This window comes from Miniopterus natalensis, chromosome 18 (genome assembly GCF_054644295.1).
Source record: "Miniopterus natalensis isolate mMinNat1 chromosome 18, mMinNat1.hap1, whole genome shotgun sequence".
Lineage (NCBI taxonomy): Eukaryota > Metazoa > Chordata > Mammalia > Chiroptera > Miniopteridae > Miniopterus > Miniopterus natalensis.
In genome coordinates, this window is record NC_142098.1 from 35,168,321 (window position 1) to 35,189,402 (window position 21,082).

The window sequence follows — 21,082 nt, forward strand, 5'->3', positions numbered from 1 at the left end:
GCCCGAGGTCGAGGGTCAAGCCTTCGCGGTAGTCGGGTTTGCGTTTCCTGAGGCTGGTCCGGAGCGGGGGCGCCTGGGGGACGCCGCGTAGGGGGCAGGGAGGGAGCAAGCGTCCGAGGCAGTGAGGGGGGGAGGCAATCTGGGGTCCCCAAGTCCCGTCTCCTCGCCGGGCAGCGTCGCGCCAAGCGGTCCCCGCGCCTCCGGCTCCCAGCGGCAGCGGAAAAGTCTCAAAACTTTTTTTCCTCTGCTCCCAACCAGCTCGTCCCTCCTCCCGCTCCTCCTCCCCTCCTCCCCGCGGCGGCGGCGGCGGCGGCGGGGGCGGCTCGTCTCAGACTCTGGGGCCTCGGGCTGCTCCTTCCTCCGCTCCCGGCAGAGGCCGGCTCCGCGGGTGGCTCCGAGCCGGGGGGGTGCCCCGGAGGGGGCGTCCCCCCTGCCCCCGGCCCGGGGCCTCGCTGTCTGGTGGATCCGCGGCGGGAGGAGGGAGTGGGGCGGCCCGGGGCGCGAAGGGCGGCGGCGGCGAGGACCGGCTAGGGTGGCGGGGGGTTTTGAAGCCGCCCCGGCCCCACCCAGGAAGCGCGGGGCGGGGGCGGCCCCCAGGGGAAGGGCATGGGGGGGGCCGGGCCGCGGCCCTCAGCTAGCGTGGGCGGGCTCCGAGGGGGGTCCCTTAAGCCACCCGGGAGGGGGCGGGCACCCCGGCCCCGCCCCAAGGACAGGGTGCTGCCTCCTGGCGGCTGACAGCTACCAAAGCCGGCGGCCAGGACCCGTGTGGCTTTGATGGCTGTGTGGGGAGCGGGGGTGGGGTGGGGGTGTCACCCAGAGAATGAAGACCCGGCCAGGAGGGCTCAGTCACAGCATAGGGACACAGAGTACAGGGGAGCAGAGGAGGGGACCCAGAGCGGAAAGAGTGGGAGCCGGGCAGAGGGGTACAGTGGTACAGAGGATGAACCCCAAGAAGAGGGGTTCCTAAGGGGGCACCCAGAGTGGGAGGGGGTCAGAGTTTGAGTCAAAGGATGGGGGAGTCGAGTCAGAAGGTGGGGGATCTGAGAAAGGAGGGTATCAGTGGGAGGATGGGGCACAGGCCATCTGACAGGGAAGGAATTCAGGAAGGCACCACACCTCTCAGCACTGCTCTCCTTTATTTACACTTCCATGTGCCAGGCAGCCTCCTCTCCCCAAAGCCCTGGGACCCCACACACTTGCTGCCCCCATTTCACAGATGGGAAAACTGGACTTCAGAGGGACAGCTACCGGACTTGAGGTGCTAGCCAGGACAGAAGCAGCCCCATGCCTTGGCTGGGGTCATATCTGGCAGTCTCCAGAGCCTACGCTTCTGACCACTGCACCATCCTGCCCCTCATGGGTGTCCAGGGATGGGGATGGGGGCGGTGGAGGCAGAGTCCCTCAGCATTCCACACCATAGCGGTCAAAGTGGCGCAGCAACAGGCTCAGGTCAAGGTGCACAGTGCCACCCGCAGCTGTATGCAGGCGATAGCGGTCGGCCCCACTGTAGATGGCATCCCCATGGAGTAACTGAGGCCCACCACCCACAAAGGCCCGCGCCAGCTGCTCCCGCCAGCTGCCCAGGGGCCGCCATGTGGGACAGTCCAGCTGGTGGGTGCCTGGACTGCTGGGCACGTGGCAAAAGCCGTAGCCTGCAAGCTGGCAGCGGCCAAAGCTATCCTGGGACCACACCTGGAGATGAAGCCGGGGCCAGCCTGCAAGAAAGGAGGGAGAGGGATGGGAACAGCCTGATCTCCCCCTCTTAGAACCCCACCCCCTTTATCCCCACTGGAGACTCCAGGCTCAGTCCTTTCCCCTCTGGGTTTCCACCCCAGCCTCCTCTCTGGATTCCCACTCCCACACAGCAGCCAAAGGGATATTTCTGAATCAATGTTCCTCCCCTGCTCAAAGCCCTTCCATGGCTCCCCATTGCCTTCAGGATAAAATCCAACCTCAAGGTTCAAGGCCCTTTGGATCTGGCTTCTGCTGATTTCCTTCTCTGTGGCCTCTCCATGTCTCCATCTCAGGGCAGCCCAGTCCCCAGGTGAGCGAGCACCTTGGGCCTTGTCCTAGATGCTTCTCCCGTTCCCACCCTGTGACCCACCCTGTCCTCTCTGGGCTCAGGGACTTCTTTCTTGCCCTCTCCAATTCACCTTCCACCTGGCACCTGGAAGCATCTTTCTCCTCCCATAGGTTTCCCAGTGTCCTAAGAATAGTCAGCTCCTCAGCCTGCTAGGCAAAGCCCTTGGAGATCCAGCCCCATTTCACTCTTCTTTCTGAGCCCCTCTGTGCTAGGCCCTGTTCTGCAAGCTGGGGACACAGAAATGAACAGAGCAGAGCAAAATTCCTGCCCTTGTGTAGCTGACATCCTAGACAACGAACATAGTAAATAAGCAAATTATAGGGTATGTCAGATGGTGATAACCGCTCTGGAGAAAAGTAAAGCTAGGTAGGAGGGGGTGGGTGCAGTTTTAGAAAGGGAATGGTCAAGAAAAGCTTCACTAAGGGACACTGAAGTGGATGTTTAAAGGAGGGGAGGGAGGAGGGAGCAGGCCATGTGGACATCTAGGGAAGAGCATTCCCAGCAGAGAGAACAGCCTGTGAAAGGCCCTGAGGTAGGAGCTGTCTGGTGGGACCGGTGGAGGACTTGGGGTCTGAAGAGTGAAAGGACAGTTGTCTCTAATCCATCACCCACAAGCAGCCAGAAGGTCTCTTAGAAGCAAAACCTGACTTGTCAGTCACCTGCTGTGGCTCCCTAGTGCCTTCAGGGGATGGCCTTAGCATCTCGGCCTCGGATTCAAGGCCCTGTATGACCTGTCCTTTGCCACCTCACCCCCTGCAGTCTCCCTGCTTTCCCTCCATCCACCAAATGCCCCGGTTCACTTTCCCTTTAAGCCTTCCACACACAGCTGTCCTCATCCTTCTTCCTTCCCTTTGCGTTATTAGCTCCAACTGGCCCCTCACAGCAAAGCTCAAACATCCCCTCCTCCAGGAAGTCCTCCCGGAACTCCCTGGCAGAGTCAGGAGCCTCCTCTTGGCTCCCATAGCTGGCTAGAATTCCCCATCCCATCCCTGCCCACTCTGGGCTACCACTGGCTGGGGACAGCTCTGTTTCCCCCATGGGATGGTGAACACTGTGAGGACAGGACTGGGGACTGTCTCAGTCAGTGACATCTCCCTGCATCACCCACCACAGGGCAGGCCCTCAGTAAATATTATTTATATTGTTGAAATATATGGCATATTTACCTAGGCTATTTCCTGGAATTCACTCCTTTCCAATGACCCAAATTTTCCACCAGAAAAGATTTTCTGATACCCTTCCTCCCCCGCACACTCATTTCTCCTCTGAACGGCCCAGGAGCCCTGCCTGAGGACAGCCACCTGCCCTGCTTCTCTCTCTCATAACCCCCCCAGCTTCCTCCTGATTGAAAACTCTCCTGGTTTCTCTTTGAAAGCCACCGCCTCTCTCCCCCTGGTCGCCACCTTCCCCTTTCCCCCTCCACCCTGGCCTCTGAGGCACTCTAGAGCTGGCCATAGGAGGCCTCAGCTCACCCTCTCCAGGGCCCTGCCTGGCCGGGAAAGGGACTCAGAGGGCAGGGGAGCAGGGACAGGACTTGGTGTTCCCAGTCCCAGCCCCGTGGGGTGCTGCTAACCCCTGTCCCCTCAGCCTGGCTCAGGGCCCAGCCAGGAACCCACCTTGGAGGCCTTTGGTGGCGAAGTGCAGGTCAATGGGGTGGGACCAGTAGGCCATGTCTCCTATTTGGGGGGTGTCCACTTGTGTTTGGCCCTCCCGGACGCCTGACAGGAGCTTCCATGCCGCCCCTGCAATGAGAGCCAGGACACTGACAGGGCAGGGAAGGGTGGGAGGCAGCCATCAGGAAGGGGATGCCATTGTGGCTGTAAGACTCCATTTCTCCCTGGCACTGGGGGACAGGGGCTACAAAGCATGGACTCGAGCCAAAGGACTGGGTTCAAATCCTGGCATTACTTCTTCCTGCCTGGGCAAGCTACCCTTCTCTGCCTCGGTCTCCCCATATGTCAAAGGGGTGTAATAATGCATTCCTGGTCATTTTGTGAGCAGACTAAATGAGCTGACATACACAAAGCACGCAGAACAGTGCCTGGGGCATAGTGAGTGCTGGATAAGTGTTGGGTATCATTTTCTTACTATTCTCACCCTGCACTTAAGAGGCCTAGCCCGGGGACTAAGACGGGACCAAGGGTGCCCTTCAACAAAGAGCATGAGCACACTGTGAAAGGTACATAATAATACCAGTCCAACTAGGGCGATAATAGCAAAAACGCTCTGACTGCTTACCAAATGCCAGACGCTGTGCTAAGCACTTTAGTGATGAATTCATTTAATCCGCCCTCTAGGACTGTTAATCTCCACCCCATCCCCAGTCTACAGACTCTCCCCACAGCCCACGGAGCCCTGTATCTGGACTGTGTCCCCCTTCCTGAACTCAACTCCCATCACTTTCCCTATCCCTCACTACCTCTAGCCTCACTGGTCCTATTTTTGTTTCCTTCCTCAGGGCCTTTGCACTGGCTGTCCCTTCTGCCTAGAAAGCGCTGCTCCTGAATGTCCCCGTGCCTGGCTTTTATTCATCCTTCTGGGATCAGCTCAAGTGCCACTTCTACAGTGGGGTTCTCCCTCACCCTCTTATCTAAAACTAAGCCCTATCACATCATCTCATCTAATTTCTTCCAAGTACCTACCACCATCTGTAATCTTTATATTCATTTCTTTACCTACTTATCTATTTTGTCTCCCCTCCTGTGAGCCCCAGGAGAGCAGGGTTTTTGCACACTGCTGGATCCCCAGACCTCAAACCTAGATCTTAGTATACAGAAGGTGCTCAATACATGCTTGTTGGACCAACAAATGGGCCTGGGAGGTGGGTGCTAATATAAGCCCCACCTTACAAGTAAAGAAACAGATTCTGAGAAGGAAAGTCATTTGTCCATTCAATTCACAAACATTTACTGAACACCTATCAACACTGTGCTGCCTCTCAGTTATTAGCTTATTAAGAACTCAATAAATGGAGACTGTTAAGCAAAGAATTAAGATGGAGGAGGGCCCCAGGACACCCCTAAGACATTGAATGACATCCAAACAGTGAGGTTAAGGCTGTCTAGTGTTCTGAGGATTGGGAGTGGGGGGGGTCTAGCCTATGGTCTCTTATCCTTAGGGGCTGTGTGTTCAGAGAGTAGGAGCCAGAGCCCCAGAGATGGGATGGGAAGGAATAAGGAGCATTAAACACACGGACACAGTGTGCTCAGGGCTAGGAGCCCTGAGAGCCGATGGAAGGTGAGGATCAGGGAATGGGCCAGGGGGTCAAGGAAGGAGGGTGGAACCTCCAGGCTGGTAGTGTGGTGGGGAAATGAACCAGGCCGGAATACCTGTGTGGATGCCCCACTTGCAGAAGAGGCTACTTTCGGAGAAACCGGTGGCCCCTACGATCTGCCCGATCACGTGCACCTCAGCCATGGCCCTGAGAGGGAAAAACAGAATCACAGACAGCCCTGTGAGGTCAGTGTACTGTTATTTTCATCTGACAGATGAGGAAACTGAGGCCCTCCAAATAAGGAACAGTACTGGGATTCCAAAGTAGTTTCGTCAACCCACTGAGGCGCTGGGGTCTTAACAACAACCCTAAACGGCTCTCCAGGAGAGCCTGGAAAAAATGAGGGGAGTAGGGAGGCCTGGGCTGAAGAACAGACATCTAACTCAAAAAATAACTTCTTGCTCAGTGCAGAGGAAAGCCCCGCCCAGGGCCATGGCTCCGCCCACAAGCACAAAACTCCGCCTCCGCATGCATTTTAAGGGCTGGGCGCAAAGCCCCGCCTCTGAGCGTACGCATGCGCCATTCCTACCTCAGAACAGCTAACGGATGTTAGCAGGGGCGAAAGCGGCATCGGGATTGGAGTTCATGGGCCTGACCTGTCCCTCTCTCCGCGGGCGCTGACTTCCCAGGCCTGGCTCGGGCCTCTCTCAGGACCTTTCCGGCAGCGAGAGATCCGAGGCGCCGCGATCCCTCCGAGGCCGCGCGCGCCTTCGTTCTCCCAGGTTGTTGCTAGGGCAACAGCAGCCTCCTCCCCTGGCCTTACACCCGCCCTGCGGGTCGCTAATTGGCCCTCGCTGTCCACGGGGGCGGGGCTAAACGCTCGATGGACGTTCTCTTCCCTCGCTCCATTTTGGGAAAAGCGTCTCCCCAGCCATTTGCGGCGTGGCCGGGCTCCCGCCGTCTGGAGTGTGGCTGAGGAAGTTCGAGAGCCAACCGTTTCTCCCAGATACCCGCTTCTTAAAATTAAAAGTAAACCCATCGATGCCCCATGACCCCCGAATCTGTCTCCCAACGTGGACCCCAAACCAGAGATTCAGAGATTTGAGTCAGAACCAAGGGGGACTCTTCCTTCAGCAGAGTGTGTCCTCCTGCCTCAAAACTAGAAAAAAAATCCTTCCTCATTCAGAGATACTGAAGAAGCTGGGGAGGAGGTTTTCCTTCCTTTTTTTTTTTTTTTTTTTTTTTGCGTTCCCCAGGCTTCGTGGAACTGACAATCCAACTTCCTTCTCAGAAAAACTGCCCAGCTCTTCGTGGGGCTGGTTCTGAGCACCGACGGGGGCGTGGGGAACGGGTCTGAGAAATGAGGAACCGAGGCCCTGCAGAAACTCCTTTTTCTTGAAAACCGGACTCTGCTAGTAACTTGTCTCGTGACCCTGCCCGGCTCTAGGTTTCCGTTTTCTCACCCGTGTAATGGGCATGCGCAGAATGACCGAGTCGCGCATTCTGACTTCCCGAGCGGTGAGCGCCTCCGTCCCTTTTCCTCCAGCCCAGACCTGTGAGAGTCACCAACTCAAAGTTACAGGGAGGGGACAACATTTCAATAGGATACTATTGATATAAATGAAATCATTCAATGGGATAGTTCACAAATAAGTATACCCGAAAGCTACCATTTATGGATGATTCTGGGTGGAATCTCAGTGTTTAATATTCCAGGACCTCACAAACCCTAAGAGGTTGGGTCTCTTGTGACCTCTTTTATCTTTTTTTAATATATCTTTATTCATTTCAGAGAGAGGAAGGGAGAGGGAGAGAGAGAGATAGAAACAGCAATGATGAGAGTCACTGACCCGTTGCCTCCTGCAATTGGCTGCCTCCTGCACGCTCCCTGCTGGGGATCGAGCCCACAGCCCAGGCATGTGCCCTGACCAGGAATGGAACCTCCATCTCCTGGATCCTAGGTCCATGCTCAACCGCTGAGCCACGCCTGGCCCAGCTCTTGTGACCTCTTGAAAGGGGTGGGATTGGCGAGGCTATACAAGGCTGATGGTGGCCAGAGAGATCTAAATGGAAGTGTATCAATCGCTAGGGTGGCCTAGGGGGATGAGGGACCCACAGAGCTTAGAGGCTCAGTGAAAAACTGGTGCTGGTGGGAACTCATGCCCCCATCCCACAAATACACATGAAGGCCTACTCTGTGCCAGGTGCTGCTCTAGGCCCTGAGGCGCAGCCGTGAACAAAATGGGAGCAAGTCTCAGGCCTCCGGTAGCTGACACTGATGTGGGAGGGTTCACACTACAAACAACAGAAACATGTACAGCGGTCCCCGCCTAATCCCTGGTTTTTGCTTTCCACTGCTTCATTTACTTGAGGTCAACCACAGTCTGAAAATATTAAATGGAAAATTCCAGAAATAAACAATTCGTAAGTTTTAAATTGCGCGCCGTTTTGAGCAGCGTGATGAATCCTTCCCAGAATATGAATCATCCCTTTGTCCAGCGTATCTGAGCTGTATGAGCTGCCCGCCCGTGAGTCACTTAGTAGGCCTCTCTGTTATCAGCCCGACTGTCGCGGTATCAAAGTGCTTGTTATCATCAGAGGGTCCGTAGTAGCCGGACCTTAAGTCACAAAGCATTTGTGATTCACTCGATTCATCTCATCACGTAGGCACGGAGTCATCTCACATCACCAAGGAGGATGAGCAACGTACAAGATATTTTGAGAGAAGACATTCACACAACTTTAATGACAGTATATTGTTATGTGTTCTTAACAGTATATTAGTATATTAGTTATAGACAGTATATTAGTTATTGTTCTTAGTCTCTTACTGTGCCTAATTTATAAATTAAACTTTATCACAGGTATGTATGTACATAAAGGAAAAAGCATTGTATATATAGGTTTTGGTACTATCCACAGTTTCAGGCACTCACCCAGGGTCCTGGAACATATCCCCCATGGCTAAGGGAGACTACTGGCATATGTTTCATAGTGATAAATGGGGTGAAAACCCAGAGAGAGGTTAAGTAGACAGAGTAACAGGGTATTTCTCCCAGATAAAACAGTCCCTACCCTCCCGTGGGTCTCCCAGCCTGCCTGTCATCTGCCAGAAACTCTGGCTGATTCAAGTGCTATCCCTGGGAGTGGGGCTGGTGCCAGCTCCAGCGTCTGGACTCTTGGCATGGAGCCCTGGAACCCTCAAGTGAGGGAACTCTGACTGGCCCCACATCAGGCAGGGGAAGTCTCCAGTTTGGCTGATTGGGACTGGCGAAATGGAGGGCTTCTGGGAAGGGGAAGCCAGTGCAGGCTGGGTGGGCTTCCTGAAGGAGGTGGAGGCCAGCAGGGTGAGGAGAGTCCCCTAATCAGACGGATGGAGATGGATATAAATAATAATATTCATAAACACAATCAAACATGTTTCCAGTGCTTTCCATGCCCGGCTTTGGGTAAATGTTGGACATTTTTATCTCAGGTAATTTAAGTGGTATATGTATCTTATCACCTCTAAGAGGCAGGGAATATTTACACCATTTTACAGATGAAGAAATTGGGGTTCAGAGAAGTGATGCCATTTTCCAGAGGTCACACAGTGAGTGACTTGGAAAGCCTGGAAAGGAACTCAGGTCCCTGTGGGTCCAAACACTGACTCAACCACCACCTGTACCACCTGACAACCAGGACATCACCCCACCCCCGCCCACTCCCACCTCAGCCTCCTTTCCTGGAAGCCCCCACCCCACCTTCTGCCTCTGCGTTCTCCGCTCCCCATGGACCAGCAAGAAATACAGCTCTGGGTTACAATCCGCCAGGCCTAGCTTCGGTTAACTTTGGCCAAGCGAGCACACATCTCCGAGCCTCTGTTTCTTGATCTGCGGCGGCACATTCGCAGAGTCCGGGGCCAGCGGCCGGCGCTGACGTCGGCGTTCAAGGCCACCTTTCTGGCCGCCGCGGAGGGTGGAGCCCGGAGGCCGCCGCCCCGCCCCCACCCCCGCCCCGCGCGCTGCGGGCGGGGCGGGGAGAGGTGAGCGAGGCCGGACGCGCAGACCCGGCGCCCCCAGGCTGGGGCCGGGAGCGTGGGGCTCACTGAGGTCCCCGCGCCCCGCGGCAGGGTCGGGGTGGTTGTCAGTGCAGGGGCCCAGGAGGCCCCGGCCTCGGGCCGTGTGCAGTGAGTGGGGGGCGCAGGTAGGAGCACCGCCCCTCCCCCTGGGCCCCGCGCTGGGGATGGGTAGGCAAACCCTTGGTGAGGAAATGGGCCCAAACCAGGTTTGGAGTGAGGGCAGGAGCCTTGGAGGGGGAGCCCAGGGGGCTGTAGGGCGAGGAGAATATTCTTTGTTAAATACGTACGAGTGTGTGGTGGTTTGGGGGTGTTATGGGGTAGGTGTGCCAAGGTGGATTCTGGTAAAACGGGAGGTGCCCGGGATCTGGTGGGTGCGCAGGGGGTTGTGTGGGGTCATCGATGTGAGTGCAGTAGGCGAGGGGTGTATGGGCCGGATTTGGGGGCAGGTGTGCAAGGGAAGTGATGGGAACAGGGGAGAGTGTCCCCGGGTGCATGTGTGGGAAGCTTGTGCGTATGTGTGCACATGGGGGGATCTGATGCTGGGGAGATTAGGAGTGTGCAAGGAGCCACTTAGGATGAGTGTGTAAGAAGGTTGGGGGCTCCAGAGGGTATTTTCTGGGAGCTGATGTTGCCTGGGGCAAGTATGCAAGGAGTCCCTTGGGAGATGAATGCATGTAGATGGAGGTGAGGGTTGGCCTTGTCCGGAGGGGTATCTGGGCCAGGGACTTGGGTATTGAGAGCCTGCAGGCTTGGGGGGCACAGGAAGAGTGAACTATAGTAAAGTGCAGTGTCATTGGGTGAGGTATGGGGAAGACGGATGGTATGTGAACTGAGGATGGTGTGTAGTTAGTTCAGGGGGCAAGACAGTGTGTAAGGCATGGTTTGGAATAAGTGTGCCACAGTTATGCGGCTTTTGCCTGAGGACAGAGAAGCCCAGAGTTGAATGTCCAGACCCCTGAATTCTCTTTATAACTTGGGCCAGCCTCTTTTACTTTCTGGGCCTCAGTTTTACTATCTGTAATATGGGTCTGAGGGTTGAACTAACTAGTCTCTGCCTGGAGTCTTTCTGGGGTCAGGAGTCGGGGGACGGATGAAGGTGAGGTTTTTACAAATTGTTTTTTTCTTTCCCCTACTCCAGGAAGCCCCTCTGGGAGTCTCTCCAAGGCATGGACAGCCCCAGTCTTCAAGAACTTCGACACCCTCTGCTGGCAGGTGTAGGCTCCAACCCCCCTGTTCAGAAGCCTGGCGAGCCTGAGCTGGGGCCCCCCTTTGGAGAGACAGCCTTTGCAAAGTCCCTAAGGGATTGGCAGTTTCTTCCGCCACCTCTTCCCTCTGTGAGCGCTGGTCTGGGGCAGCCGGGGCCCCCTGACCTGGAGGTAGGAGCAGCAGGCCTTAGTGGGAGCAGGGGGAGGGGGCTGGAGGAGATTCCAGCTGTGGTCAACATCGGATAGGCTGGGGCAACTAGGGTACCTGCCTTTGGCCTGAAGTCTCACTGCTGAGCTGCACGTGGGCTTCCTAGATTTCCCGTTGTGTTTTTCCTGTTCCCCTTCTCCCCTGGGTTCTTTAGCTTTTCCTCTCCAGATTTGCCTGTCATCTTTGTTCCCTCGGCTTTGACTCTGTCTTCGCTCTGATTTCTGACTCCCTTGCTCTCTGTGTGTCCATCTCTCTCCAGATCCCATGCACCACTGGCCTCTGTCTGTTGTGATCTCTTTTGTTTGTTGGTTTGCTAACCCTCGCCCAAGGATATTTTTTTCCATTGATTTTTAATGAGAGTGGAAGGGATAGAGAGAGATACATCGATTGGTTGCCTCCCACACGCGCCCTGACAGGGGCCAGGATGGAACCTGAAATTCAGGTATGTTGCCTTCAACTGGGAATCTAACCCACAATCGTTCGGTGCATGGGCCGATGCTCTAACCACTGAGCAACACCAGCCAGGGCTGCTGTGGTCTCTTTTTAAAAAAATGTCACTTTTATAATTGCTTTTTTCTTGTCTTTTATTTCTTAAATTGGGTTTCCTGGTTACTATGGCTGTATAAGAAATCACTGCAAAACTTAGTAGCTTAAAACAACAGCCATCATTATTATCACTCACGGTTTCTTTGGGTAAGGAATTTGGGAAGGATTCGGTTGGGTGGTTCTGCCTCAAGGTCTTTCATGACGTTGCAGTGAGCCAGTGGCTAAGACCTGGAATAGTCAGGGGCTGGTTGGTATCTCTCTTCATGTAGTCTTGGGGTCTCTACATGCGTCTCCCCATGTGGGCTGCTTTAGGCTTCCTTCCAGCATGTTGGTTTCAGGGCAGTTGGACTCCTTATGTGTCTCCTGTCTCCAGCACGAGTGTCTAACCTTTCTGACTTAGGAAGTCATGTGGTATCACTTCCACTACATTCTGTCAATCATAAGTGAGCCATAGCCTGTCCAGATTCAAGGAAAGGGGACATAGACCTCTCCTTGATAGTAAGAGTATGAGTCACACTTTAAAAAGAACATGCGGCCAGCCGGTGTGGCTCAGTAGTCGAGCATTGACCAATGATCCAGGAGATCGAGGTTCGATTCCCGGTCAGGGCACAGGCCTGGGGCTTCGGGCTCGATCCTCAGTGGGGGGCATGCAGGAGGCAGTGGATCAATGACTCTCATCATTGATGTTTCTCTCTCTCCCTCTCCTGTCCTCTCTCTGAAATCAATAAAAACATTTTTTTTTTTTTTTTTAAAAGGAAGAGCACGTGGGATGGGAGAGATGGTTTTGGCCATATTTGGAAAACACAGTCTGCCACATTGTAGCAGTAGGCATCCCGCTGACGTTGTATGTGCCTGAAAATTGTGAAGGTCTTACATTTTTGTTCATTCTCATTCCCGATTCCTTATGTACCTGGTTATCTTTGACTGCATGCTGGTCATCATATTTGGAAAATTTTTTTGAGGCCTAGAATGAAGGTACCTTCCCTCCGGAGAGGATTTAGTTTGCTTCTGTGAGCTGCCTGGAGGCATTAGCAGTTAAAGATCATTTTTAATCTAGTTCAGGGTTTGATTAAAAGGCTAATTTTTCTGGGATTGGCAAATGCCCTCCCAGAAACAGCAAAAAGAGGCTGCCTCTGTTCATTCGACCTCTCTGTTAACTTTGATATTCATTTCACTTTTGGCCTTGCAGTGACTCCTTAGTCTTATGAGCTGTTTGATGCAAGATTAAAAAGAAATTTTTAATCTAGGATCAACAGTTTCAGGAAGCAGGTTTGTCTGAGTAACTGAGGCCACCAGAGCTGTTTCTCCTAATGTCCATCTTCTTGCAGGCTCCTGTCCCCACTGGTGTCTGTCTCTAGTTCAGGGGCATTTGTCTCAGAGATCATATGCAGTTGCATCTATGATTGGACCTGTGAACTCCAAAATTGACCTCAGAGCTTTGGATGTGGGTGGGGCTCTTCTCTGGAGACATGGACCAAGGCTTCCCCTCAAAGGGATCCAGGATACAGAAAGGTCAAGAGCCTGTCTCCTGGAACATTTTTATCTTGGTGTTTCTGGGGAGGCCCTGGTACTGGTCTTTGGGGGCTATGGGGAACAGGGCAGCAGAGCAGGGAAGGTGAGTGGAGACAACCACCCAAGCCCTCTCCTGCTTGTAGGATGCATCAAGTGACAGCGACTCAGACTGGGATGGGGTCAGCCTTCTCTCCCCACTCCTACCCCATGACCACCTCGGCTTGGCTGTCTTCTCCATGCTGTGCTGTTTCTGGCCTGTGGGCATCGCTGCCTTCTGCCTGGCCCAGAAGGTCAGTTGGGGGGGGGGGGTGGCTGGGAGGGGACTAGATAAGAAAACAAAGCAGAACAGCTATTCCCAGGGGACAAAAATGGAGAGGATTCACATGGAAACATTCAGGGGTAAAATGAGGTGTTTCACAGAGGGCTGCCAAGTGGTGGTTAAAAACCTGAATTCAGATCCTAGGTCTGCCACTCCCTGTGAGCAGTTTACTTAACTTCCTTGTGCCTCATTTCCTTATCGGCAAAACTGGAGTAATTCCTGCCTCTGGCTCATTGTGAGGATCAAATGAGTTAGAGCGGTGCCATACACTAGCATATGTGTTTTATTAGTCACCTAGTATCCCCAGTGCCCAGCTGGCCTGACCCCCAGTGATGCTCCGTTTTAGTGAATGAGTGAATGCATGGGTGTGTCCCGTGGGGAAGGGGCTGGGGCTGCAGGAAGCAGGGAAGGCAGAGGGGATGCCCGAGTCCCTGATGCTCAACACCTCCACAGACCAACAAGGCTTGGGCCAAGGGGGACGTCCAGGGGGCAGGGGCTGCCTCCCGCCGCGCCTTCTTGCTGGGGGTCCTGGCCATCGGGCTGGGCACGTGCACATATGTGGCAGCCCTGGTGACCCTGGCTGCCTACCTCGCCTCCCGAGACCCGCCCTAGCTGCCCCTGCGGCCCCCACCGTGAACCAGAGGCCGGTGGCCGAGAGCATACTGGGACAGAATGGAGAATCCGGGTGGATGTGGCAGCGTTGGCATCCGGCACTGGGACTGAGCTGGACAGCGCCCTGCCCTTCCCGGCCACTGCAGCGTGAGATTAAACCCCAGAAGCTCTTGCAGTCAAACCTGTGTCAGTCTGTGCGCGGTGGGAGGTGGGGCTCGGGGCCCCTGAGAGGCTGTCCCCAGGGTGCTCCGGGACACCTCAGAGCTGGACAAGGGAGAAGGCGAGGGGCCCAGGGTTTTCAAGTTGCAGAATGTTCTCTTTGCAACTGAGGGTGGTCAGCAGAGAATTCAAGCCAGGCGCCTAGGACTTACTCCACGCGTTAGTGGTGTGACCTTGGCCCGAGTGACTTCTTTGAGCCTCGCTTTTGCCATCTACAAAATGGGACTGAATTTTCCCCACCTGGGAAATGGGTCACACATGTAAAAGGCAGTGTCCCTCTGAGCTCTTTCAACAAGTGGCAGAAACTCAACTCGGGTTGCCTTACACACATACAGAAAGGGAAGAAAGATGAGGGAGAGGACTCGGGGCTCAAATATCCCCATCCTCAGGGCTTCATTCCATGCAGGCTCTCCCTTCTGGGGGAGAAATGGCCCCAGCAACTCAAAGGACCCCAGAGGTCACCTTTCCCAGGGGCCCACTCAAAGGCAGCTCCCACTGAATCTCACAGCCTGGCATTGGGGGGATGGAGCTTTACTTAAGGTGGTATCAAAGCGCTGGCTTCTGGCAGGCAAACCCGAGTGTCTGCCATGAGCAGTGCTTCCGAGGGGTGAAGACGTGCTCACTAAACGGAGCTTGATATTACCAGGTAATGAGTGACAATTTGGTTCTCTCACTGTTTAATGCCATTCGAGGGCCTCTTCCTAAAACACTTCCCCATTTGGCTTTCCACTGAGCGTTTCATGGAGCATAATTGCAAGCTAAACATATTTATTCATTTCCTGGGAAGAAAATGACACCGCTCAAAGAGGCAGTTATGGGAAATGTGTAAACTAGCTCAAACACATGAAGCATGTGGCACAGGGCCCATCACAAACCCCCAAACACCAGTGGCTGATGGGATCCAGTGACCACGTGGCCTGGTTGTGGGAGCCATTCCTTGGTTGATGCTCACATAGTCTTGGCTCCTGCCCACTAAATAAAAGAATCAGGAGCAGTCAGATGACAACTAAAAATGTCCCCCTGTATTTCCAAATGCCCCCTAGGGGGTGCTACCAGCCTTATAACCACAGGACTGTCACTTCCCTGCGCAGATGGGGAGCTGCAGTCCAGAGCACGCTAGCCTCTCTCTGGGTTTGTGTGAACTGCGAGGTCCTGGGGCCGGGCTGAGTGGGACCCATGTGCCTTTGCTGACTAGCTGGTGACCTCTGGCAGCTAACTGGTGTTGAAGTTTGTTTCTTCATCTTAAAATGACTGTAACAACAGCCCCACCTCCCTAGGTTGCTGGGCCTGAGAGACAGCTCCGTGCCCCCCAAACCCACACTCTCCCCGACCATCTGCCCTCATGCTCAGCTCCAGCCACACTGGCTGCCTTGCTGGTTCTCCACCTCCACAGGTTTCTCTCTGGGGCTTGTCCCCATGTGTCCATAAGCTTACTGCCTGGCCGCCTCCTAGCTTCCCTCAGATGTCCCCCTCTCCATGAAGGTGTACCTGACTGTATAAATTTGCCTTCCCCAAGCCTGCCCAAACCCTTCTTCCCTGCTTTTATGTTTTGTCACAGCATTCACCATCATCTGACAAACACCAATTTTATTTGCCCACCACCCCACTGCTCCTTGAACCTGGGACCTGGGTTTCTCATTCACTGCCGGGTCCTCAGGACCTGGCAGGGCCTGCACAGGTGGGTGCTCCACAGATATTTGTTAGACTAAGTGAATTCATTCAGTAAACGTGCAATCCTAGTTGTGTTTTCCCAGTGTGTGTGAGGGTGTCTGTGTCCCCTCAACCCTGGGGGCTGCAGTCAAGTGCTCTCCTGGGGTGGTTCAGGTCATCCCCGGGTACACAAGGACAGAGCAGCAAGGCTGGGCCGCTGGTTTATTTTGCTCTGGAGGTAGTGGGTGGTGGCGGCGGGAGGGGCACCATGCCCCAGCTTGCCTCAGCTCTTGGAGTAACGCCTCTGCAGCGATTCCCGGTAGAAGCGGAAGACGTGTTGTGAGGCAGCCTGGGCTGCAGCCAGGCACTGCTGGAGCTGGGCAGGGAGAGGCTGGTCAGTGCAGGGCCCATCCCTGCACCCACACAGGACCTGGCTGTCCCACCTGATTTCTAGGGCCCCCAAACCTACCACCTCCCTCTTCACCTGGGCACCTCATTCCCAAGGGAGACAGGTGGGGAGGGGATTATTCCAAGTGCATCTCCTTCCCCACTTCAGGGCCTCTTATAGGGGAAGAGAAGGAAAGAAGAGAAGGTGAGGGATTCAGGGGCCAGTTTCCGGCAGCTTCAGGGACTCACACCAACGGAATCGGGCATCCTGACCTCACACCAGTGGAATCAGGCATCCTGACAGCTGGGAGAGATTGGAGCTCTGGAAACTCAGAGCTCCTCTTCTCTTCCTATCTCATTAATTGGGCTTCCCTTTTAAAATTCCCACAGAGGTTTCTGTGGCTACAAATTTACAAACTCCTATTTGCAGAAGGGATGCAAAGAGGGGGCTCTCCTTAAACCAGAGTGCAGGGCAGAGTGGGGACAACACGTCAGGGGGAAGGAGCTGGGGTTCCCTTGCATCCACACGCTGGTACCTCAGCATCAGAGTAGAGCCCCTTGGTGGTGGACATGAGCAGCTTCTGGTCTACGCTGTCGAGTGCAAAGGTCAGGACTGCCCGGGCCTCCTAGGGATGAGGGACAGAAGGTGAGGGACCTGGACTCTCCCCTGACACAATCTCGGCTGATCCCAAAGGATGGACTCGCCTTTCCTGCAGCCGGGCAATCCTGCGCAGAGTGTGGTTGTTTGTCTACGTCCTACCCCCTCCCGGCTTCCCTGACTTTTCTCTGGATTCATTCCATCCATGTGGTTCTAACGGGCTTCCAAGCAGTATTACTGCCCTGTAGGGGGAGCCATAGTGCACATCATTTACCAGGTGCCTCCTAGCCTCTCTGGTGGGAGACTGGCAGGAGGGACACCAGCATCCGGGTCCTCACTCTGACAGTGGCAGCTGCTGTGGTTGTGGCTGCTGCCACAGTAGCCATAGGGTGCGGTGGGTTCTGGACTTTGCAGCCAGGGCAAAGCCAGGACGCCTGTGCACCCAGAACTGGCCACAGCGATGCCTCCAACAGCACAGGCAGGAGCTGGCTACAGGCTCCTGACCTCCGGGTGACCCCCCCTTTTTCTTTTGCTCCCTCAGCTCTTCCAACACTACTGTAACCAGTTCCCTGCATTAAACTCTCCGTGGGAAACCCCCAGGTGGTTTCTGCTTTTCTGACTGGATGTGACTGGGCAAATCACTCAGAGAAACCACAGCCTCAGGACACTGAACGTGAGCCAATGAGGACCGCTCTCTCCTCTGCTTCTGAGCCTCTTAGGATGTAAGCACGGAGCTTAAGGGGCCAGTTGCAGCCTCAGGAGAGATGCTGGCCAGAGAGAATGGAGCAGATATGCAGAAAAGAGCAGGACTAGGAAAGGAAGCAAGGAAATCCTGACGGCATTTGAGGCCCTGGCTCTGGCTCAGTTTCTGATCTGAGTTCGGTAGTGAATGTCAGTCAGTTCCCTTTTTGCTCAAGCAGTTTGAGTTGGGTTCCTAGCACTTGCCCTGAAGAGCAGAGCAGAGACTGCCAGTTGGGACTAAGCTGGTTTGAGCCAACTGTTGTGGAGAAGCGCGGCCTAGAGGAGAGGGACAGGGTCTGCCCACGGCCCTTCACCACCCTGGCTTCATACCTACCTTTTCTTGCTTGGCTGTGGGGTCCAGCACAAGGGTCCCATCAGAGTCCAGGGCACAGGTGACACCACAGAAGAGAGCCCGCATGGGCACACCTGCGTCTACCAATGCCATGCAGGCAGCGTTCAGGCAACAGGCCAGGAGCTGAGTGCCACAGGGAGTGGTTAAGAGTTTCTAGTGCAGAGCTGGTCAGCAGAGCATGTCCTCCCTCCTCCCATCTATGAAGTGCCTGCACCAGTGAGTCCTTCTAGAAATGTCTGTTTCTGGTCTTCAGCCTCACCCTGTTGCCCAAACCATAGGGATCTTGCAAGGATGAGCTGTTGGCCCAACTCCTCAGCTTGCTCAGGGCTCCCCCAGGGTCAAACCTCAAATCTAAGCTCAGGGTAAGAATGGAGGTCAATGGCACAGGCTTTGGAGTCAGGAGTGGGCATGAGTTTTGTCTGCTGCCTTCAGCTGTGTGACCTTCGTCAAGTGACTTCCCCTCTCTGGATCTGTTTCTTCACCTGCAACATGGGAACATAAGAACATTCATCTGCCAGGGACCTTGGGTTGTGGAACCAGATGGCTTGCATTTAAGTCCTGGCTCTACCAATTACTAGTTATGTGAGTTGACTCTGCTGTGCAGATTAAATGGTTAACGTGTGTAAAGCACTCAGATTAGTGCTTGACACACAGTAAGCACTCAAGCTATTTGTTATTCTTTTTCAACAAGTTGGTGCCTTTCAAGTGTTTGGAGGTCTTCTCCATCAGCAAGGGAGGCGATTAGGGAGATTCTGGAGGACTTCCTGGAGGAGGCAGTTTGGGGGAAAGGATACAGAGCCAGCATCGCTGATGACCTGCAGCACGATGGTGATGGAGGTGCGGGGGTGTAGCGCCCCCAGCACCACTGCTTCACACGTGTTCCTGATCAGCCGCTCCCGGCTCTTCTCCGCTACACCTGGGGAAATCGGGTGGAGAGGGGTCAGTTCTTTTCTTCCTGCATATGCCCCACCCAGGCCTCTGGAAAGGACCTGCAGTCTCAGTCTGGGTTGGTGCAGGACCCTGCATGGATGACAGAATTCCGAGTGGGCAGGAGGCAGGGCCTGGCTGCCACTCACCCCACTCCTGCCACCTCCAGCATCTAGCAAGGGAGCCTCCTGGAGGAGGACAACCCCAGAGTTCCCGTGTCCCATGCTGCTGCCCTGGCCCATCCGAGTGGGCCCAGTCCCCAGCAGTGAGGGATATAGGGGGTAAAAGGCAGAAAAACAAGTTAATGGAAAGAAGGGGAGATGGAGCCAGGAAAGAGGAAGGGAAGAGAAGACTCAGAGAGACAAAGAGAAAAGTTAACAGAAACACAGACTCAGAGACTCAGAGGCAGAGTTGGAGTAAGAGACAGAAATAGCTGAGGGGAAACAAGGGGATAGTGGAGCCAGGCCAGAAGTCCCAACAGAATGGACATGTGGAGACCCAATTACCAGGCAGCCCGATCTTTGGTCTCAAGATCACTTCCAGTGTAGCCTTGTTGAAGATCTCTTTGCTGACCTTCACCTCTGCCGGCCCATACACGCCTGCTAGGACGGAGGTATCTCCTGAGGAGAGTATGGATGTCTCACTCACATGTGGGCCCCGCCTCTGGGGCCCACTATGAGGCACTTAACAGTGTGGGCAGTGAGCCTGATGCCCAGGGTTCCCCCCATCACTCTAGCCCACCATTTGTTGGCAGTGATTGTTTGAGTACTTGCTTCATTCTCTCCCTCCACTTCCTCATCTGTAAAATCCTCACCTGATGAGAGTTAAATGAGAGAATCCAGGACAATGTCTGGTACATGTTGAGTATGCGACAGACTTTAGCTCATATTATTAACTTTAACAGGAAGTTCTTCCTGAGAGCTAAGCTTCCTCTCTCTTACTGCAGCTGGTCTTGCCTTCTCCCAAAGCTTCCTTCAGCCCCACTTTCTTCTTCCCTCCCTCAGGCTCTTGTCCCCAAACTCTGTAGCAGTCAGGACACCTGAGAAGGACTGCACTGCTGCAGAGGCTTCCAAACTTTTTTAGAAAACTTCTAAGAAATAATTTTTTTGGGAAAATGTTTTTTATTGTTTTCAGAGAGAGGGAGAGGGAGAGGCAGAAACAATGAAGAGAGAGAATCATCAATCGGGTGCCTGGGGCATTGGCTGCCTATGCTCCAGCAGGTGCCCTACTGGGGGAGAGAGCTTGCAATCCGGGCAAGCGCCCTGACCTGGAATTGAACCTGCAACCCCTCTAAGAGCATCAGCCTTAAGCCTACCTCCAGAGGAATATTTACCTAGGTCAGGGAGTTTGAAACTATTTAGCTAGAGGAAGGGGATATTTACCCAATAGGTAAGATCAACCCCAATCTTCGGGATATTTATTCATGTGGAGAGAAGTGTATTCCCGTCAAAGGGATATTTACCCAATTGGCGGGGCAGGATGGGGAAAATCTTTCTCAACCCAGGGTGTGGAAATCACCCTCAATCTGAAAAGTTATGTACTTGGGTGAAAGGTCTGCCATGGCAGGGAGTAATTAAGCCGGTCATGGTGATCTGCCAGTCCACGGGGTATTTATGCAAACAGGCAGATTTGCTTCGGTCTGGGATGTACGGACCCAGGGTATGTGTGTGTGGGAGGTGGAGGAGGAATGTAATTAAGGGGGTTATTTACTCTGGTGAGATTTGCCCCCCTATTCTGGCGTATTCATGCTTGTGGGGAGGTCTGCCCCTCTCTCTTGATACCTTCTCCCTTCAAGTCGGGAGGGACGGAGAGAGACGTACCCTACAGTCTCTAGTAGTATTTACCCGGGGAAGAAGTTCTGTACGAGTCCAGGAGGGGCATTTAACGGCTAGTGTCGGAGGAGATGGGCACTCCTTTGCATGGTACACCGTAACCGTTCCATAAAACAAATACGACCTCGATGAACGTGGCCCCGGCAGTATCTAGCTGGATTAAGTTCTCACCTTGCAGGAACGAAGCAGAGCCATCCGGCCGGGACAGCAGGTTCTGTTCGCAAGCAAAGTGCCGGAGGCTGCAGCCGGGGCCCCGAGGGCAGGAATCTGTCCCGTTCTCAGCGCGCATCTTGGCGTCGGTCTGCATCGCCCGCTCCGTGCGCGGACACCACGCAGGCAGTCGCTTCCGCGCGGAAGCGCGCGCCGGCGTCCCGGCTGCGTACCCAGTGCGCACGCGCCAATCCGGGTTCGCCAGAGTCTTAGGCCCGCACGTGTCTCCCAGTTTACTAACAATTTGACCCCACCCACTCCCGCCTCAAAATTCCAGGAAAGCCATTGGACAGTAGCGAAGAGGGGGCGGTCCTTGGCAAGGGCTTGTCCTACCCGAGGCCCCCGGGCCTTAAAATCTTGAGCCACTGGCCAGGTTGCCCTCTTCTCTGCCTGTTACAAAAACAATT

At 54.5% G+C, this 21,082-nt stretch overlaps 3 protein-coding genes across 4 annotated transcripts; 1 reads left to right on the forward strand and 2 right to left on the reverse strand.

Annotated features, from left to right (window-relative positions):
• Window positions 1–1,138: 1,138 nt before the first annotated feature.
• On the reverse strand, window positions 1,139–6,025 carry B9D2 (B9 domain containing 2). The gene is made up of 4 exons (XM_016209168.2): window positions 5,887–6,025; window positions 5,413–5,504; window positions 3,700–3,825; window positions 1,139–1,715 (listed from the first exon to the last, which is right to left on the reverse strand). The coding sequence occupies exons 2-4, from the start codon at window positions 5,498–5,500 to the stop codon at window positions 1,402–1,404; spliced, it is 528 nt and encodes a 175-aa protein (XP_016064654.1). The 5' UTR covers window positions 5,501–5,504; window positions 5,887–6,025; the 3' UTR covers window positions 1,139–1,401.
• A 3,410-nt stretch (window positions 6,026–9,435) lies between these two features.
• TMEM91 (transmembrane protein 91) lies at window positions 9,436–13,914 on the forward strand. Its single transcript, XM_016209244.2, has 4 exons — window positions 9,436–9,482; window positions 10,496–10,733; window positions 12,972–13,118; window positions 13,601–13,914. Exons 2-4 carry the CDS (start codon window positions 10,524–10,526, stop codon window positions 13,757–13,759), a joined length of 516 nt encoding a protein of 171 aa, XP_016064730.2. The 5' UTR covers window positions 9,436–9,482; window positions 10,496–10,523; the 3' UTR covers window positions 13,760–13,914.
• Window positions 13,915–15,524: 1,610 nt separating this feature from the next.
• EXOSC5 (exosome component 5) lies at window positions 15,525–20,807 on the reverse strand. 2 transcript variants are annotated; one of them, XM_016209243.2, is made up of 6 exons: window positions 20,637–20,807; window positions 19,140–19,253; window positions 18,501–18,622; window positions 17,689–17,829; window positions 16,552–16,641; window positions 15,525–16,004 (listed from the first exon to the last, which is right to left on the reverse strand). In XM_016209243.2, exons 1-6 carry the CDS (start codon window positions 20,770–20,772, stop codon window positions 15,912–15,914), a joined length of 696 nt encoding a protein of 231 aa, XP_016064729.2. In that variant the 5' UTR covers window positions 20,773–20,807; the 3' UTR covers window positions 15,525–15,911. The 2 variants fall into 2 exon arrangements, with proteins under 2 accessions (XP_016064729.2, XP_087683360.1); XM_087827234.1 differs by lacking the exon at window positions 19,140–19,253.
• Between the last annotated feature and the right edge of the window lie 275 nt (window positions 20,808–21,082).

What these genes read in the sequence shown, in the direction of transcription:
- TMEM91 (XM_016209244.2), top strand. Translation starts at nt 10,524, where the DNA reads ATGGACAGCCCCAGTCTTCAAGAACTTCGACACCCTCTGCTGGCAGGT. An exon ending in CGGGGCCCCCTGACCTGGAG is followed by an intron (nt 10,734 to 12,971) that starts GTAGGAGCAGCA and finishes TCCTGCTTGTAG; the next exon opens with GATGCATCAAGTGACAGCGA. An exon ending in CCTTCTGCCTGGCCCAGAAG is followed by an intron (nt 13,119 to 13,600) that starts GTCAGTTGGGGG and finishes ACACCTCCACAG; the next exon opens with ACCAACAAGGCTTGGGCCAA.
- EXOSC5 (XM_016209243.2), bottom strand. Translation starts at nt 20,772, where the DNA reads ATGCAGACCGACGCCAAGATGCGCGCTGAGAACGGGACAGATTCCTGC. An exon ending in TCATCAGCGATGCTGGCTCT is followed by an intron (nt 17,830 to 18,500) that starts GTATCCTTTCCC and finishes TGTGGCACTCAG; the next exon opens with CTCCTGGCCTGTTGCCTGAA. An exon ending in CCACAGCCAAGCAAGAAAAG is followed by an intron (nt 16,642 to 17,688) that starts GTAGGTATGAAG and finishes CCTCATCCCTAG; the next exon opens with GAGGCCCGGGCAGTCCTGAC.
- B9D2 (XM_016209168.2), bottom strand. Translation starts at nt 5,500, where the DNA reads ATGGCTGAGGTGCACGTGATCGGGCAGATCGTAGGGGCCACCGGTTTC. An exon ending in CAAGTGGGGCATCCACACAG is followed by an intron (nt 3,826 to 5,412) that starts GTATTCCGGCCT and finishes CTCTCATTGCAG; the next exon opens with GGGCGGCATGGAAGCTCCTG. An exon ending in CGCCACCAAAGGCCTCCAAG is followed by an intron (nt 1,716 to 3,699) that starts GTGGGTTCCTGG and finishes CCTTTCTTGCAG; the next exon opens with GCTGGCCCCGGCTTCATCTC.